The 15,405-nt window shown below is 56.1% G+C and overlaps 1 protein-coding gene across 3 annotated transcripts; it reads left to right on the forward strand.

Annotated features, from left to right (window-relative positions):
• Positions 1–2,389: 2,389 nt before the first annotated feature.
• On the forward strand, positions 2,390–15,014 carry ADISSP (adipose secreted signaling protein). 3 transcript variants are annotated; one of them, XM_044748097.2, is made up of 7 exons: positions 2,407–2,555; positions 8,768–8,884; positions 9,856–9,963; positions 10,340–10,482; positions 12,918–13,056; positions 13,967–14,089; positions 14,338–15,014. In XM_044748097.2, the coding sequence occupies exons 2-7, from the start codon at positions 8,866–8,868 to the stop codon at positions 14,436–14,438; spliced, it is 633 nt and encodes a 210-aa protein (XP_044604032.1). In that variant the 5' UTR covers positions 2,407–2,555; positions 8,768–8,865; the 3' UTR covers positions 14,439–15,014. The 3 variants fall into 3 exon arrangements, with proteins under 3 accessions (XP_014722577.1, XP_044604031.1, XP_044604032.1); XM_014867091.3 differs by lacking the exon at positions 9,856–9,963 and having other exon boundaries at positions 2,390–2,555; XM_044748096.2 differs by lacking the exons at positions 8,768–8,884; positions 9,856–9,963 and having other exon boundaries at positions 2,390–2,555.
• The last annotated feature ends 391 nt before the right edge of the window (positions 15,015–15,405 follow it).

Raw genomic sequence — 15,405 nt, forward strand, 5'->3', positions numbered from 1 at the left:
GGGATTCCCTCAAACAGCCATCTAGCTCTGGGAAGGCCTTTTGCTCAGGAAGTCCCAGGGCCTGGGGACCACTCTGATGTTGGCACACCCTCTTCTTGGTACACAGGCCCATTGGGCTGTGATGGGGCAGCCATGTACCTTTTACTCTGACTTCTTCCTGGTATGAAGAGTTTAATTTCCCAGGGGGCCAGCCCTGTGGTGGAGTGGTTAAGTTCGCATGCTCTGCTTCCATGGCCCACGGTTTGCCAGTTCAGATCCTGGGTGCAGACCTAGCACGACTCATCAAGTCCTGCTGAGGTGGTGTCCCACATAAAAGAACCTATAACTAAGATATGCAACTACGTACTGGGGAGCTTTGGGGAGTGGGAAAAAAAAAAGAGGAAGATTGGCAACAGATATTAGCCCAGGGCCAATCTTACTCACCAAAAAAAAAAAAAAAAAAGCTTCATTTCCTCCTGGAGGTTTTCCACCAGAACCATCGGCACCTACTGTGGCCATGGGGCCTTCCCTGGGAGCCTGTAGTATCCCCAGGCATTGGCAGCTCTGTATTGCAGGTCTTCCCAGTTGGCTACTCAGCCACATTGCCCAGCACCTGGGAGTGCAAGGAGTGTTTGGCAGGGACAGGGGACCACAGTTCTTTCTGTGTGGTGTACCTCCCACCCTAAACTGCGAGTGTCTTTAACTCCAGGGCCTAGTACAGTAACTTGTTCATCATATACACTTAGTAAATATTTGTTGAAAGGAGTTGACAATTAGGAAATAGCCCCACGCAGTGCACAGTTAGCAGCTAGTCCGTGTGTTTGAAAAAGCCCACAAATAGGGATTGGTGGGGACTATGGCAAATTAATGTGCCAGCCTCTGGTGCCAGGGTGAAATGTGAGTCCATGTTGTTAGATCTTCTGATATTTCAAAAGAGGAAATAAGAGGAAGAGGAGGAAGAGGAAGAGGTGGAAGAGGAAGAAGAGAAGGAAGAAGAATTAGAATTTTAAAAAGACTTATGTGGGCTAAACAAAGTACATCAGCAACCTGCTTTGGGCCCACTATCTGCCAACTTTAGACCTTGAAGAATAGAATAGATATGGGAATACAACTGGGGGGAGCCATAGTGAGGCGCATGGAATGGTGTAGTTGGGTGGTAAGAAAGCATCCGGGCAGGAGTGGATGGGCTGGGGTCAGAATGTGGAACTCTAATGCCCGCGCTGGAGGGCAGCATCTCAAAACGCCAGAGTGCGCACGAATCACCCAAAATACTGCTAAGAAGTTTGTAAAGCTCTGCTGGAGACAGGCCCAGGGCACGGAGCGCGTTGGAGCAGGGGAAGACGCAATGGGAACAACAGCTCAGGAAGACATAATTTGCCAACAGCGTGCAGACCACAGACCAGGAGATAGGTTAGGGGCCACAGGGAGCCAGCGGAGGGTAGGAGCCTTGGGGGCTCCCCAAAGGCAGCGACCCCGGTCCTCCTGAAAGAAAGCTGGTCCTAGCCACGCCACGCCCTCTCTCCCCTAGTTACGGTGGTAGGAGGCAGCCGCGTGCTCCGGACAGCTCCTCTTGGACACCGTAGGTGCAGCGAAATGCGGGGGTGGGGGTGTGTTGTTCAAGGACCTGCAGGCGGAGCCGCGGCTAGCACTTCTAAAGACCTGAGGGTCAAGCCTCTCGCTCCCATGCTCTGTGCCTGCGCGCACATCCCACCCCGCGGCGTTGAGCTAGGCGCATCCCGCTGCCATGGCGACCGCCTCCATGGAGACCGGGAGCAGAGGCTGCCGTCCCCGCGGGCACCAGCACAGATTCTCTCAACCCCCCACCCCGCGTGCCGCCTTTGTTCTGATGCTTATCCCGGCCGACCGGGCTCCCAGGACGAGTCTCAGGTCCACGCGGGAGAGCTTCGCCGAGGCAGGGGCACGGGGTGGAGGGGGAAGAGGCCGAAACCCGGGGGTTGCAGAGCGGGAAGGATGGAGGGTTCTTCAGCTCCTGACAGGACCTAGCGGTGCCCGTATCGATTGCCGACGTAGGCTTGGAAGCCTAGGGAGAAAGGCAACCTTCAGGTGCCCGACCTAGCCCTGAGTCCCGCCTGACGGCCGCTCGAGGGGACAGAGCCCAGGGAGGCCTTTTCCAAGTTGAGGCTGAGGCAGGAGGTGCGCCACAGCCGAAGGAGGGACGCGGGCGGGACCTATTCGACGCGCTCGTCCTTCCCTCTCTACCTTCTGCCCCATGCTGGCCCCTGGCCACTTCGGACACCCTGCCCGCCTTCCTCGCGAGAACTCACACAGCCCTGGGTAGGCGTGGGCTCGCATAGCGCAGCCGCAGGGCCCCTTGCACGTGACGCAGTGGCGCAACGCCTGTTGGATGTTCTCTGGCGCTCGCTTATTGGTCGAGGCGTCCTCGCCCCACCCCCTCGGTCGACCAATGGGTGGAGGCGGGGGCGTGGCCATGAGGCGGGCGGCGGCGGCGGCGCGGGGGTCTCTCCTCGTGCTCTGCGTCCAGCCCCCGCTGCCGCTGCGACCGCCACAGCTGCCGCCGCGGTCGTCCGTCACGGCCCCGCAGTGCGCCCTGCACGGTGAGACTGCTCCTCTTCCGGCCACCTCCTGGTTCCACCCCGCTCGCTGTGGGTTCCTCCTGGCCTAGCCGCTGTCCTAGGCAGTCGATTCCTGACACCCCAACGGGCTGGGGCGGGGGCTCCTCTGTCGGGGCCCGGCCCAGGAGGGCTCCCTAGTACCTGAAGTGGGGAGATGTCAGGCCCTGGGGCTGCGGGTGACCGTTAGCTGGTGGAGCTGGGGTATTTTGCGCGGCGCGCTGTCGTGGGCACGTGTGACACAGTGAGGGCGGGGTTTAATGGGGTCAGCGCCGGCAGCACCCCTCTATTGTCACCGCTTTGCTGTGTGACCTTGGACAAGTAGCCTCTCTGAGCGTCCTGTGCCTCGGCACCCTCAAGGAGGAGGGCGGTGATGTCGGGGAGTGCGGGCTCCCGAGACTCCTGCGTCAGCAGAGGTGAGGGTGGGGAGGGCACAGGATTGTCTCTGAGGGACACAGCCGCCGACTCGAAGTCCAGCATAGGTGTGACGGGAGGAGAAACGTCCAGCCGTATCTGTCCCCCCAGAAGATGAGAACGGGTCGGGGATAGGGGTGCCACACCCACGGGGATGGAGGCGGGAGAGGATTCAGGGTCCTACACCCGGGCCCCTGGTGCCTCTGGGGGCTTGGTCAGCACCTCCCTGTTGTCACTCAGCAGGAGGGGTTCTGTTTAGGTTCTGGGCTAGTGTTCCTGTTGATGAGCAGGAGCCCTGCTGGACTGAGAAGGGAGGCCTTAGGTTGCCTTTCTTCTTGAATCTTGGCATTGAGAAGTGGGGGTAGGGCGTTTCTCTGCCTGGGGAGCTGAAGAAGGTCAGGGGCAGCAGTAACCCCCTAGACCTAGCCTGGCCTCTACTTCTTGGGGCCTCCAGGTGACAGGCCCAGGGTAGGGCCTGGGTGGGGCAGGCTGGTAGACGCTACAGGGGTCTAACCACCCTCCAGCTGGGGCTGTGGGGGGATTGTGAGGAAGGGATGCTGGGCAGGGGAGGGCAGCACTTCTTGGGGAGACAGGAGAGTGTAGGATGGTGGGGGTTCCTTACCCAGTTCACCCCCGCTCTACCCATTTGTGAGAGAGAGAACACCCATACTTATCCTTGCACTTTTGGCCTGCTGGATGGAGGAGGAAATGGAGTCACATCCAGACTGAGTTCATGTAAAACTGCCACAACCACACCTGACCTCCAGCCTTCCCTTTCTAAGCTTTGTTCTAGGTATGCAGGCCCCCACGGTGTGCCCAGCCCTATGTCAGGTTCTGGAATCAGCAGGTCAGTGTGGCCTCCGTGGGCACTCTTTTTACAAACTTGACCTTTAATGAGAGGCTGGACTATGTTCTGCTGGACTGAGTCCTTAAGCCAGGACTGAGCCCTGGGCAGGGGGCGAGGAGGGTAGAAGGCTGTGGAGTTCTTGGCTCAGAAAATCCTTGAACAGGTTGAGAATGGAGATTGAGGAATGAATGAGAAAGGTGGCCCCAAGAAGTTGAGGGCATGCTCCCAGCCATAAAGCAGAGGACAAGCTGGGGCTGGCCCTGTGATGCCTGGGATTTGGGGGCTGCCTCTGGAGCACAGAAGTGGTGTGGGGGTGCAGCTGTGGGGTGGGCAGCAAGAGGGTGGCACTGGAGCTCCACTTTGCCATAGACAAACTGTCTTTGGCTTCCCCCTGGCCTGGAGCCATGGGCCTCAGTGTGGAACGTCCTAGAGTAGCAGCTAGCACCCTGTGGGCAGGAGTCTAGGGGGCTGCGAACTCTGGGTTCCTGTGTAACCGTCCATCTCTGCCCACTTGCCATGTCCCTGGGTCTGCTTCTCATGCCAGAGGCTCCAGTGGGCTGGCTGAGGCCTATCCGGGGTAGGATAACCTCGAAGCAGCCTTTCTTGCTAAAGCTGAGAGTGGCTTGAGCTGGCAGCTCTCTGTCTCCAGACAGCAGGTTCCCCTAATTTCCCTGAGAGTAGCTGAGAGCCAAAGAAGCCCCCCAAGGCTCTTGTTCCAGCTTTCCAGCCCTCCCAATCCTGTGACTGTCCATGGTAGTAGCCCCCTGACTTGTTGATAGCCCCTCTAAGGGGGTGGGTGTCTTTTTTTTTTTTTTTTTTTGCCAGAGTGAGAGCATTTCCCAGGATGTATGTTTTTCGCAGCTTCATTGTGAGTCCTTCTGGTTGTAGGGGACAGCGGACTCCAAGCATTCTGCTCTCTGGCAATCCCTGGGGACCTGGCTGACCTGGGAGTGGGGGAGGGGGAAGCAGGAGAAGAGAAGGGGGAGGGAGGCCCCTCAACACTTGAGCTGTTTTCTGAGAAGGCTGAAATCCCTGGGGCCCACCCTGAGAGCCATTCCTGGTTGTTTAGGATTGGCCTGAAGTGCGTCTCCGCCAGAGCAGCCCTGAAATGGCTGTTGCTTTAGAAACGAGGCCTTTGGGGGTTTGCTTTTGCAAAGGTGGGGGTGGAGTGGGGAGCATTGTCACAGAGCTTTCAGGCATCAACTGCACTGAACCCTTGGAGGAAGAGGCCATTGTTTATTCCTGTGTTACAGATGAGGAAGCTGAGACATAGAGATGCGAAGTAACTTCCCCATGCAGCCTGAATTTGAGCCAGAACTGCTGGGCTCTGGACCCATGCTCCTCACCTTGTCCCTGCTGCCTCTAGGCAACTGTGTGGCTTGGGCCATGCTCAGCACTTGGCTGGCACAGGAAGAGGCCTGGGGTTGCCAGGGGGCCACAGTTCCCTGTGGACACAGTTGCAGCAGGAGGAGGACCGATGCCCCCTCCTCCTGCTCCTGAGGAGGAATTATGTTTGGACAAGAGTGGCTCCCCAGGGAGAGTGACTGGCAGGGCTCTCTGCTGCAAAAGAAGGCTTGCTTTTTCCAGTTTCCTTTGGGCCCCTGAAGTCACTTGCCTCCCCTCTCTGTGTTCTCCCTGCCAGAGGGTTACAGGCAGTGCCCAAGTGCTTGCTCCGTCCTGAGCTCTGGGCAGTGCATGAGATATGGGTCCTGCCTTCAGTGGGCTTTCATCTCTAGGGGGGCATGGGCCCCCCCTTGATTGTGGCAAGGCTAGAAGAATGCCCAGTGTGAGTCCACACTGTGAGATGGGGGAGGGGAGTGCCCTCCAGGACAGGGGTTGGCTAAGAGAGTAGGGTGAGGAGTTCCTCTTCCTGAGAACCTCCGGTACAGTCACTGACCTTGGCGGGCCACGTCTGCCTAGAGGGCCCAGCCAAGGCCATGCTTGGGCTCCCCTTAGTTTGGTCCTTTATTCATTTAACAAATACAAACTGGACACAGCTGCTCCCTGCCAGGTGCTGGACTGGGGTTCTGGGGACACAGGGTTTGGCAAAAACACAGTCACTGTGCTTGTAAAGTGGGGAACATAGATATCAAATGATCCCAGAAGTGAGAAAGGGGATCCTTTCAAGATTTTCAGACCTATCCTGGGATGGGCCAGGGTGGGGTGGCATTGTGCTACCCTAAAAAAGGTTCTCTGGGGCTGAGACCCAGGCTAAGGTCTGGATGGGGAACAGGATTGTTCCTGGCAGGGGGATGGCCTGAGTGGAGGCAGGCAGGCAACAGGCAGTGGGTTGGGGGGAAGACAGGGGATGCCCTGCATGTACTGGGTCAGAGTGTTTTGTGAAGACTCCCCAGGAGCCTTTGCTCACCAGCCACTGGTTAAGTATCCTGGGAGATGGGTGGACCTTGTTGACATTGGGCTGTCATTCCTCCATGGCTGCAGAGGTGTGGCTGGAGCAGGCTCTGGGATAGGAAGAGGGCCTGGTAGCCTTACATTTGGCCGTTTTTCACATGCTCTGAGTCCACAGCTTGTGGGGGCAGATAGAATGGGTGGGTTGGGGGTAGGCCTCTCTCCAGAGGCCAGGTTCCCTGGGGACAAGCTGAGCATTCAAGGGCTAAAGGTCTGCCCTTCTGGGGCTGATCCCAGAGTGACCCTGGCCAGAGATGAATGGGGGCATAGTTCCCCTCCCTGCAGCCTGGGCTGGGGCCTGGGAACTAGCCTCCAATGGGGGGGTGCTGGCCTGGGGCTGCTCCTGCATTCCTTCCCTACCAGGGGGCTTGGGCTTGGGCCTGGTTGGGCTTCTCTTGTACTGGGAAATGGGGAGGGAGATGAGGCCTGCTCCCCTGGCTACTCAGCACCTGAGGGACCTCAAGGTCATGTCCTCCACAGGCCCAGCCCTGACTATGAGGCCACCCATAGTTTCTCTTCATTCTCTGGACTAGCCAAGGTCATTCACGGGTCACTCATCTCTACATACTTACGTATCTCTGAAAAATAAGGACATACTATCTACATAATAAAGTTCCATTATTTCACCTAACAAGCTCTTTTTCTTAATGTCATCTAAGATCCAGCCCCATTCACATCTCCCGATTATCCCCCAAATGTCTTTTTTTATAGGAAGTTAAAAACCCCCTACCCCATTTATTTTTCTTCTTGTAACCGATTTGGTGGAAAAAACCAGGTCAGCTGTCCCACGGAGTATCGTGCCTTCTTGGTCTCTGTGTTAATCTAGAACAGCGGTTGGCAAACTTTTTCTGTGAAGGGCCAGATAGGAAATAATTTTAGACTTTGCAGGCTGTGCGGTCGCTGTCACAGCTACTCAAGGTAGTTTTGCTTTATGCAAAAGCAGTTTTAGACAACATACAACAAGTGAGTGTGGCTGTGTCCAATAAAACTTTACAAAACAGGTGGCGGCCCCACAGGCTGTAGTTTGCCTATTCCCTATCTAGAACAACCTACTCTTTTTTGCTTCTTGCAGTTTGGGGGGAAAAAACAACAGGTCAGTTGTCCTATAGAATATCCTGCTTTCTAGGTTTGTCTCATTGCTTTCTTGTGGAGTCATTTAATTTGTCCCACTAACCTCTGTGTTTTCAGTAAGTGGGAAGTTGGAACTAGGGGCTCAATTAGATCCAGGTTAGACATTTTGGGCAGGACCCCCGTATCGGTGATGCTGTGACCTCATGCTGCTTCACATCAGGAGGCATCAATGTCAGGCTGGCCCACTGATGGAGGGGAGATTGATCAGTGCATGACTGGCTGATGTCACATCTCCCCATTGCAAACTTGTGTCATTCCCCTTAAGAACCCCAGGTCATCTGTCAGTGGTTCTTGGGTATCTGCAAGCATCCACTTCGGTCACCCTTTCCCCTCCTGGTTTAGCATCCACTGACTCACTGCCTCCAGCATTTGTTTCTTTGGAGGTTGCAGAATTACTTAGCATTTGGTCATTCCTTTGTTATTTAATAGTGAGAATCCTTCTGTAAAGAAGAGCTTTCCTTTACCCACCAGGGCAATTTGGCTACCAGAAAGGCCAAGAGACAGGCTGAATTATTACTCTTTGTTGCTAATTTTCAGAGTAAAGAGTTAGGGCATTGCTACCAGCAGGCCGTGGTGACAAATGAGGGTTTGGGTTTGTTTGTTTTGCTTTCTCTCTTCTTTTTTTGTTATCTCTGTGAATGCTCCAATTTTATGTATTCCATCTGTTTCTGTCAATTGCAGTCATTATTCTTTTTGATGCTTAGATGGGCCCAGCTCAGCCCATCAGCAGCTCACACAGGCTTCCTGGGGGCACCTCCTACTGCCCCTGCCCTGAGGCTGCCCTTGGGGAGCTGAACTGGGAGGCCAGCCCCTCGAATCAGGCCAGAGTCTGAATGGTGGGTTGTGATGGGGGCAGCCCCTCCAAGGGGCTCTGACTGATCAAAGGAGGGAAAGCTCCACGGACATGTTTGTCTTCTTTGGGCCCCCGTTCTTGCTCCCCTCCAAGCATTCTGTTGGCTCTGACCTAGACCCAGCTGTAGTGGGCGTGTGACCTGAATAATGTGGCCTCTGGCTACAGGAGGGTACAGCCCTTGGGGTCACCAGCGCCAGAAATGGCCCCTAGAAAGTGCCAATGATGCCCTCCTCCTTTCCAGGCTGCCCTTCCCACCAGCCTCATGTGTGCTGGGCACAAGAATCCTGTGCTGGCACTTTGGCACCCAGAAGCTGCAGCTCAGCACATGCTGGCTGGCCCCTGGGTCAGTAGGGTGTCAGGCAGGAGTGAGGGCTCTTGGTGAATGTAGGGAGTAGGGGCAGAAACCCCCTGTGCTAGATGCTGCAGGCACCACTTGGGCTGCTGAGAGCAGGGAGCGTTTCTTAAAGGGAGATCTCTGCTCTCCCCCAGCTGTGGGCACATGTGTGGCCCTAACTCCGGCCCTCCCCACTCCCCATCCTTCAGGCTCCTGCTCGTGTCCCTGGAGCATGGGAGGCTGCTGAGCTTGAGTGGCAGTGTCTGGCAGGAGCTGAGTGTCTCACCCTGTGGCAGGGAGGGCGTCCATGGCTGCAGCCAACAAGGGTGAGTGCCTTCCTGGCCTGGCGGCGTTTGCTCCAGTCTTCCAGCAGGCCCTGGTGGGAGGGGGCATTGTGGCATGTGAGGCCTGCATTGGCTGTGTGTGTGTGTGTGTGTGTGTGTGTGTCTGAATGTGAGTATGAGTTACATTACATCAGTAATTATACCAGTGTTTGTGCCAGGTTCTGGGGTTCACCGAAGCCCTAGCAGGGAACCTGGGACCCTTGCTGGCTCCTTGGTGTGCTGGTCTATGGAAGTGTGTGCCCTTGTGTCCCCGTGTTCCAGGCTTCCTGTTTCACTGCAGGGTTTAGGGGTCCCCAGGGGCTTGGGCTGAGCACTGAGGCTGACGAGGTGAGTATGGCCATAGCAAGCAGTGGAAGGGAATTTGGGTTTTGTTCAGATTCCAGAAGGGCTCATAGAGGGATTTAGGCAAAGGAGGCCTGATAAGATTTGCAGGTCAGGTCTGGAGGCTCAGCAGGGAATGTGGAAGTACTAGGCTGGCCCCCTCAGGCCTCCACTGAGTGTCCAAGAACCCAGGCCCAGGCTGGCCCAGGCTATCCCACCAGCAGGACTCTAGGCAGGGCTCTTGGGAGACCTAGGGGCTGTGGGGGCCAGAGAGGTCTGGGGTCATGCTCTTGGCAAGACAGGCCTCCCCCAACCCAGATCCTCAACCCACCTCCCACTACTCTGCCTGTCTCAACTCTCTGCCTCCTGGCCTTGGAGGACCCAACTCAGCCGGGGACAGCTCAGGGCTTTTTGGAGAGTGAAGCAGAGGAAGGAAGGGTGTCTCTGGGTGGGGTCTGGGAGGCTCCACTAGGTTCTTCCATCTTCCCTGCCAGTGATCAGTGATGAGGTTGAGAGGCAGCCTCTCCTAGGTTGGCTTGTTGTTGTTTTTGGCCCTCTTTGTTTCTCCTATACCCAGGAAGATTCCACAGAGCCCGTTCCTGTTTCCTGTTCCTGCCCCCCTCCTCTCTCAGGTTGGGATCATCCAGAGGAGCAGGCAGGGGCCTCAGGCACTGACAGACCTGGAAGAGAAGGTCCCAGAGATGGGGAGCTTGGCAGTGTGAAGGAGAGCACCAGACAGGGTACCCAGAGGCCTGGGACTGAGTCCTGCACTGCCTGGGGCGAGAGTCTGGAGGACTGTCTTCCTGTCTCTGGTGTCAGCCTCATCCCCTCTAAGTGAGGGGTCATATTAGCCAATCCCTGAATCCGCCCACACCCATTCTCAGGGTGGGTATTTTTTGTGGGAGGACTGGGCAGGTAGGGGCAGGTGAGGGGCCTCAAGCCTCATGATCCCCAGTGTCCAGTAGGACGTGGCCCAGCCCTGAAAGGAGCCCAGCCAGTGGGTGCTGCGTGACATCAAGGGCAGTTACAGGGGGTGGGGAGGTGACAAGGGGGAGTCGTCTCCTGGGGGTAGAGGAAGCCAGCAGCCCCTGGAGCCCTCTCCCACTCTCTTCCTAGGCAACAAGCCTAGAGTCCGGAGTATCCGCTTTGCAGCAGGTCATGATGCAGAAGGCTCCCAGAGCCACGTCCACTTTGATGAGAAGCTGCATGACTCAGTGGTCATGGTCACCCAGGAGAGCGACAGCAGCTTTCTAGTCAAGGTACGGGCACACCTCCCCCCTCCTCAGCCTTACTCTCTCCACCTCTTCCCCAGCCCTGCCTGGCATACTGGGCCTGTCTGTTCCATTTCTTCTAAGCTGGCTTCATAGGCACATCTTTGTCCCTCCCTGGGCCTTGGTTTCCCGTCTGTAAAGCGGGAGGTGGTGAGAATGCAATGAGATGAGTGCATTTAGAGTATTCCTATAACAAGGTGAGCAGAGCCGCTGTTATCATCGGTATCACCCCAACAACAGCAACAGAAGGTGGGTGTCAAGGCTTATGGGGCCACAGGCCTGGGTTTAGGTCCAGGCTTGCTATTCTGGCTCTGTGACTTTGGCCAGGCCTCTTCTCTGAATGAAGACAATTCCCACCCCATAGAGTTATGCAAGAATGAAATGGAAGAATGTATGTTTGTCACACAGGTGTGAGGCTAATTGTGCTGATAAGAAGATGTGACTTTATTTACCCTTCTTTGGTAAACCTCTGGCTGACTTAGGCTCTTTGCGCTAGTATTTCTTTATCACCCCCATGTTTTCTGCTGGTGGAGCCCCCACCTCTCCTAGCAGTCACACCTCACACACCCTCCAGTATGGCTCCTCCAACTGCTGGGACATTGTCAGAGCCCACATTCACTTGGGAGGGGCAGGGGCCAGTCTCTGCAGGGGATGGATTGCGGGGAAACGGGCTGAAGTGAGGCCTTCAGGTCGGACAATGAGCTAGGGCTCCAGAGTAGAGCAGGAGTGCCCTGGGGGAAGGGGAGTGGCATTGAGACCACCCTGAGGAAGGGCCCAGATTCTTACCCATTTCTGTCCAACTCTGAAATCCTTGCTCTTTCTCCTACAGCTGACCACTTCCCCAAGGGAATAAACAGAGTGAACTAAAACTTTAAAAAATAGCTCCTTCTCCCCCCAAACCCCCCATTGCAAAATCCAATCATGTCTATTAGGGGAAATTTGGAAGACAGAGAAAACTATAGAGAAATTTAAAAGTACCCACAATCATACCATCCAGAAATAACCATGGTAAATATTTTGATGTGTGTCATTCCAGCTTTTTTTTAAAGCTTTGTTTCTAAAAACAAAAAGCTGGTCTAACAGTGTACACGCTGTTTTTTGCTTTCTTTTCTTGTGAACTGTCTCCTGCCTGTGTCACTAAATAATTTTCCAGGAGATTTTACAATTGCCTGGTATTCCGTTATACGTATCATCCTTGATTTAGTTGGTTCCCTATTCCTGGTGTTATGGCTGTTTCTATTTTTCACTGTTTTAAATAGAGCAGTAATGAGTATTGTTTTGCACTTCTCTCAGTATTTCCCCTGGAAGATTCTGTAAGGGGTGCAGCTGGGTTACAGCGTCACTGATGGCAGGTACAGCCAGAAAGCCCTCTTGAGAGGTGTGCCCTCCACGTGCAGAGTGTGGGAGCCACATGGGTTGAGCCTTTTTATGCAGTGACGTCAGGCTGCTCCCGTTGAAAAGCTAAATGCTCCATGCAGCATGTCCCAACTGACCCCCAGGGACAGGGCGGTCCAGCCCCTGAAACCGTGAGCAGGAGAGTATGTGCTCATGTGAGCCGTGGGTACAGCATGCACCCCTGTGCCTCCTGGACTGGCACTCGGTCAGCCTACCTACTCACAGCCAATCCGGCTTGTGACCCTTCAGACGACTGGAGTTTCCAAGGATGGCACCAGTCTCAGGGCATTGGTTGCCAAGCATTGCATATGAACAACAAAAATTGCTTGTGGCTTGTGCCGAGTCGGGGCCACTGGGCACAGTAAGCAGCAGGTGGCACTGGGCAGGCAGGCATCCATGTGCAGGTGCCAGCCAGGCAGGCAAAGCCTGGGTTTAATGGCTGGTGCCAGGCTGTGGGCCAGCTCTGGACTGACACAGCTGGTCTAGTGTCTTCTGTCTCATTCTTCATTCTGTGCTACCGTTGATCTCCACGTGAGTGACTAGAGGACCAGTGTCCCTGACCCTAGGCTCTTGGCTCTGAGCAGGTCTCAGTAGTGGTAGATGGTGGACGTCCTGTGTCACGGGACTTTGCATCTCCCTGTGGGCAGTGGTTGGTGCCTTGCTGTGTGCCACATGTGGCCGAAGTGGCCAAGAGGTCTATGGGGAACTTTATCCTGGCCTCCAGCCAGTCATTTCCTAGCTTCTATTTCCTCGCGTATAAAATGGGCACTGAGGAGCTGCGAGGCCCTTGAGACAGCTGCTGAGGGGTGTGCTCGCTGAGCTGTGGGGATGAGGTCCTGAGGGGAAGGGCCGGGAACTACCAAGCTGGGGGTGTGGACCACCTGGAGTAGTGGTGGGAGTTAGGCTCCCTAGGGATCCCTGAGGAAGCAGCTGCAGGAGCCCACAGAATCCTAGGTGGCATGACCTGGGCTGCTCCTGGGGGAGGCTATAAGTGAAGGTGCCTCCTTCCCCCACCCTTCCTGCTGCAGGTTGGCTTCCTGAAGATCCTGCACAGGTATGAGATTACCTTCACTCTGCCGCCAGTGCACAGGCTGAGCAAGGACATCCGAGAGGCACCTGTCCCCAGCCTGCACCTCAAGCTCCTCAGCATCATGCCCATCCCAGAAGGTGCGTCCCCTGCTCGGAGTGCTGGAGGACTGCCCTCTTCCATCAGGGTCTGGGTGTGTGTGGGAGTGAGAACATGGGTACTCCCTTCCCCCGATCTGGGTGGACAGGCTGCTCAGCAATCAGGGGTCATGATGCCTCTTAATGGGCTTGCAGAGTGGCAGCTTGGCAGGTCCCATGCCCCAGGCCTCACTCCCTGGACAGAAGTCCATGGGCTCATACTGTTGGCCTGTGTCTGCCCATCGCCTGATAGATACCTCTGTGGGATGATGGGAGCCACTGAGGAACTGGCTGTGTGCCTCCCGCCCTCCCTCTCACCTGCCCCTGGAGAAAAACCTGCCAGAGGCTCAAGAAGGAACTCTGGGCAGCTACTTCCTAGCACCTGCCAGTCCCAGGCTTTGGGATTCAGGCTGCTTCTTCCTACCCTGCCCGCTTCAGGCCCTCTCCCACTTCCCCCCACAGCCTGGCAGATGCTAGGGTGTCCGTTTCACCGTGAGCTGAAGCCCAGCTTAGGTTTCATGTTCCCTCACTTCCTCATGACTTTGCCCTTAAGTGGATTGAGTGAGTCCCCTCAGGCCTTTGCCTCCTTCTGCCTGATTTGCTCAAGACCTGCCTTGCCCCCCACCTTTCCCCATCACCCCCACTCCCTGCCTGCCTTTTTGGGGAATCAGCAGGCCCTTCTGGAAGCCTGAGTTTGACTCTTGGAGCCATAATGGCGACTCTTAGGCCAGAGGCATGTACAGGTCACTGGAGAATGGGAAGTTTCTGAGGCCTGTGTGCCTCCTGAGCCATCCTTGCTCCTTTGGAGAAGGAGGCCAGTCTTGGTGGTGAGTGGGGCCCGTGAGTGCTGGGGGGCAGGGGCCGGGGCAGGAGGCCATGCAGGTGCTGATTGCTGTGGGCTGTCCCTGGGCAGGTTACAGCATCAAGTGTGAATACTCGGCACACAAGGAGGGTGTCCTCAAGGAGGAGATGCTGCTAGCCTGTGAAGGTGGCACCGGGACCTGTGTGCGTGTCATGGTGCAAGCCCGCGTCATGGGTGAGAGCATGAGGCACAGGTCTGGCTAGAGCAGGGAGGCACCAGGTTGGCCACAAGGGGTTTCTGCCCTCCTCCCAGATCACCATCTGAAAAAGGGATCCTTGCCCTGGCCCAGGGTTCCCAACCTCCTTGACAGGTGTCTTTCCCTCTACCCCCTAGCAGAGCTGGGAGGGAAGGTGGAGGGGTCCCCTTGGAGTGGGTGGAGCCAGGGTCTAGCCTGGCATACTGACCTCTCGCCTGCCTTGCAGACCGGCACCACGGCACACCCATGCTGCTGGATGGTGTCAAGTGCGTGGGTGCTGAGCTAGAATACGACTCTGAGCACAGTGACTGGCATGGCTTCGACTGAGGCCATCTCCTGCCAGCCTCCAGGCCCCTCAGCCTTAAACCCCACCTCATCTCCGGAATGCTGCGTGATGGTGTGGCTTCCAGGCTCCTCGCCGGGTGGGTATGGGGGTGGAGCGTCCAGGGGCCTCCCAGGGCCTCGCCCATGCCTCTCACCTCTGCCTTCATTTGTGCCACCTCCCTGCCTCTCCTGCATCCTCCTCTCCCACTTACTCCTCTCCTTGTGCCTCAGTCTCCTGCAGAAGAAATGGGTTGAGCCCCCAAGGAGGCTATCTGAGGAGGGGTGGGGGAGGGCCTGGGGTGGGTTCTCCCCACCTCCCACCCCAAGCCATAGGGACTCCAGCCAGGGCCTGGGAGAGGAGGGAGGGAGCTAGCTTTGTGACAGCGTCGCCCCATTACTACTGCTGCTGCCCCGCTTCAGCCACCTCTCCTGTCCCCTCCTTCTCTCCTACTGCTGTCCATGGGGAGAAGGAGGGAGGTGCAGTGCCCAACCCCTACTCCCCAGGTCTGTGTTACTTGGTTTTTAAACAACTGGTTGGGATAAAATCCTAAAGAAATAAAACTTTCAGTGGATACCAGAGGCCATTGGAAATTTTGTTCTCCAGGGCCCTGAGAACACCCAGTCTTTCCCAGATGGGCCAAGGGACAGATTTGGCTAAACTCATTCTTTTAGGAAGCAAGGGCACTTCATGGTATTATAGCACTTAGCCCCAAAAGAAGTATGCACAGGTGGTGGCATTTGAGGCCTGGGAATAGTTGCCAAGACAGTTTGGATGGGGAGGAGACTTCTGCCCAGGCCAGAGAGGTCTTGTGGTTGCCTTGGGGAGTTCTGTTTGGGATGCTCAACAGGGAGACAGCAGCATCCCCTTCTGCTCAGTTCCAAGCCCCATGCACAGCTGAAAGCCTCCTCATTTCTTTCTTGAATCCAGGCCCCCTCCGCTGCTCCACTGCTGGGGACCCCTCTTGTGAGG

Source organism: Equus asinus, chromosome 15, assembly GCF_041296235.1.
Source record: "Equus asinus isolate D_3611 breed Donkey chromosome 15, EquAss-T2T_v2, whole genome shotgun sequence".
NCBI classification, from domain to species: domain Eukaryota; kingdom Metazoa; phylum Chordata; class Mammalia; order Perissodactyla; family Equidae; genus Equus; species Equus asinus.

What these genes read in the sequence shown, in the direction of transcription:
- ADISSP (XM_044748096.2), top strand. Translation starts at nt 2,405, where the DNA reads ATGGGTGGAGGCGGGGGCGTGGCCATGAGGCGGGCGGCGGCGGCGGCG. An exon ending in CCCGCAGTGCGCCCTGCACG is followed by an intron (nt 2,556 to 10,339) that starts GTGAGACTGCTC and finishes CTCTCTTCCTAG; the next exon opens with GCAACAAGCCTAGAGTCCGG. An exon ending in CATCATGCCCATCCCAGAAG is followed by an intron (nt 13,057 to 13,966) that starts GTGCGTCCCCTG and finishes GTCCCTGGGCAG; the next exon opens with GTTACAGCATCAAGTGTGAA.